Here is a 2,819-nt window from a genome sequence, read left to right on the forward strand (position 1 = left end):
TCATTGGACACCTTGCGATGATAATTTTTCCTTTGAAATAAAATTCCGTCCACCATATACCGACATTTTGAAACGACAAATCCTTTCGACGATAGCGAAAATATTCGATCCCCTCGGATGAGTGTCTCCGATCACGATATCTCTCAAAATTCTACTGCAAAAACTGTGGAAATTTTCCTACGGATGGGATGATATTCTTCCTGCGGAAATAACAACCGAATGGAATGCTTTTTGCGAAAAGATGTTACACTTGACGACTCTGCAAGTTCCTCGTTGGTTAGGCTTCGAGCGTAACATTCAGTGCTTGCATTTACACGGCTTTTGCGACGCTTCATCTAAAGCCTATGCAGCGGTAGTCTATTCAAAAATTGTCACAAATTCTGGCGATAGTCATGTTCGACTTCTTCTATCAAAAACCAAGGTTGCTCCGATTAAAACGATTTCGATTCCACGACTCGAGCTCTGTGCGGCTCAGCTGCTAGCACGCTGTATTTTGTTTACTATTGACGCGATGAAATTGCAAAACATTCCTGTGTTTTGCTGGAGTGACTCGACAATCGTATTAGCATGGTTGCAAAAGGCTCCATCAGATTTAAAAGTATTTGTAGCTAACAGAGTGTCTTCTATTCAAACGAAGCTTCCTACGGCGACATGGCTGCATGTGCCAACAGAAGATAATCCCGCAGATTGCGCATCGCGCGGCATAAATCCAGCTCAGCTAACGCCTTCCAGTTCCTGGTGGAACGGCCCGGCATGGCTGAAATTTAACGAGGATAATTGGCCAGTTCAATCTACGATAAGTTGCACCGAAGATGATTCCGAATTGAAAGCGTCAAATGCAGTCCACTCGCATCATTCAAATCGAGCGGAACTTTTTGAATCCTTCAATCATATCTCCACGTGGCCACGCTTACTACGGGTCACCGCATACGTCCTTCGGTTCAAGTTTCGAACGAGAGTCCCAGATGTTGCTCAAGGTCTCTCTATTTTGCAAGTCGATGAAATAAAAACCGCGCACAGATTCTGGATTAAACAGATGCAAACGGAATACTTTTCAAAAGAAATCGTCGCTTTCAAAGCCAAGTCGAGGTTACCAGTTCGATGCTCCATCCATTCTCTCGATCCGTTCCTGGATCCCTCCGGTATCCTACGCGTGGGTGGTCGACTTCAACTGTCTGACCTTTCATATGATCGTAAATTTCCGATTCTACTTTTAAAACATTACCTTTCTAAGCTCATTATCGATTAAATTCATAAGGATACACTTCACGGCGGTGTACAATTAATGCTTCGCACGTTGCGAGAACAATATTGGATTCTGGGGGCGCGAAGCATGGTAAAAGGTTGTATCCGCAATTGCGTGACATGTACTCGGCATCGCGCCATAACCGGCGTACAATTTATGGCCGACCTTCCTACATTTAGAGTAATTCCGTCCCGTCCATTTTGCCATACGGGACTTGATTACGCCGGCCCCTTCGCAATTCGAGACGCTTCCGGCCGCGGACGTAAGTCGCACAAAACATACATCTCGCTATTTGTTTGTCTCGCTACACGAGCTATACACTTAGAGCTCGTTCATGATTATTCCACGGCTGCGTTTCTCGCATCTTTCGAACGGTTCGTAGCGCGTCGTGGCATTCCATCCGATCTTTATTCCGACAACGCGACTACCTATCAAGGCGCGGATCGCGAACTTGTTACAGCGATCCGACAGACTCAAGCCGACGTAGATCTGCAGGCGAAGTTCGCGTCAAAGCCAGTTCAATGGCATTTCATTCCGCCTTCTGCCCCTCATTTTGGGGGCATGTGGGAGGCAGGTGTTAAGAGTGTTAAGCACCATTTGCGACGTATACTTGGTTCCTGCACACCTACGGTCGAAGAGTTCACCACGCTTTTATGTAACATCGAAGCATGTTTGAATTCGCGCCCGATCGCCGCACTTCATGACGATGTAAATTCTTGCAATGCGCTCACACCAGGGCATTTTTTAATTGGTAGCGCCATTAAATCGATTCCGAGTCCGAGCGTCTTACATATCTTCGAGTCACGACTCGATCGATGGCAATTAATGCGTGCGAAATACGAGCAATTTTGGAAATTGTGGAGTCTTGACTACTTGAACACCTTGCAGCAGCGTTTTAAATGGCAGAATTGATCTGATGAATTTCGCATAAACGATATTGTTCTAATAAAAAATCCTAATTTACCTCCCTGCAGATGGGAACTTGCGAGAATCATCGAATGTAAGCCTGACAAGGATGGCCTGGTGCGAGTTGCTCAGGTCAAGACCGCGTCTTCTACTTTTGTAAGACCTATTGTTAAACTCTGTAAATTGCCGGTAAGACCGGACGGTTCAGCGTAATCTAAATTCTGCAGGTTGTCTCCAATGATTGCAGTTCAATGTGTAAGGATTTACCCCTGACTGTCATTTGAATCCCTTGGCGATTCAACCCGAGGGGTATGTTTGGGAAAAAATTAAATTTCCGTGATCCCCGCGCGCCTTCGATATACGCTCCTGAGAGCTCTCTGTAATTGTGTACATCGACAGTTTGTTATTGCGTCCACAAGGGCGAAGCGCCGAATTAGGAGAGAGTTTCCGCGTCTTTAAAAAGGAGCGATGCGGCACGGAAGGCGAGTCGGGTACGACGAGCCGTCCGGTAAACCCGAGAAGAACATTTGTGATCCGAAGAATAAAAATTACGTATTCTTACTTAGAATAAAGAGACTAGTTCCTGCTATCTATCCTTGCCTATCGACGCAGTCCACAAGAGAGAACTAGGCGATAGCTCCGATAAAACCCAAAGGAGAAAATATAC

The 2,819-nt window shown here is 45.7% G+C and overlaps 1 protein-coding gene across 1 annotated transcript; it reads left to right on the plus strand.

Annotated features, from left to right (window-relative positions):
• Positions 1 to 241: 241 nt before the first annotated feature.
• Positions 242 to 2,365, plus strand: LOC146724143 (uncharacterized). The gene is made up of 3 exons (XM_085480393.1): positions 242 to 1,142; positions 1,629 to 1,983; positions 2,221 to 2,365. Exons 1-3 carry the CDS (start codon positions 242 to 244, stop codon positions 2,363 to 2,365), a joined length of 1,401 nt encoding a protein of 466 aa, XP_085336519.1.
• Positions 2,366 to 2,819: the final 454 nt, after the last annotated feature.

Source organism: Nylanderia fulva, unplaced genomic scaffold (assembly GCF_048542155.1).
Source record: "Nylanderia fulva isolate GAGA-0341 unplaced genomic scaffold, ASM4854215v1 Scaffold147, whole genome shotgun sequence".
Classification (NCBI taxonomy): Eukaryota; Metazoa; Arthropoda; class Insecta; order Hymenoptera; family Formicidae; genus Nylanderia; species Nylanderia fulva.

What these genes read in the sequence shown, in the direction of transcription:
- LOC146724143 (XM_085480393.1), top strand. Translation starts at nt 242, where the DNA reads ATGTTACACTTGACGACTCTGCAAGTTCCTCGTTGGTTAGGCTTCGAG. An exon ending in TCCGTTCCTGGATCCCTCCG is followed by an intron (nt 1,143 to 1,628) that starts GTATCCTACGCG and finishes AACGGTTCGTAG; the next exon opens with CGCGTCGTGGCATTCCATCC. An exon ending in TGCAATGCGCTCACACCAGG is followed by an intron (nt 1,984 to 2,220) that starts GCATTTTTTAAT and finishes ACCTCCCTGCAG; the next exon opens with ATGGGAACTTGCGAGAATCA.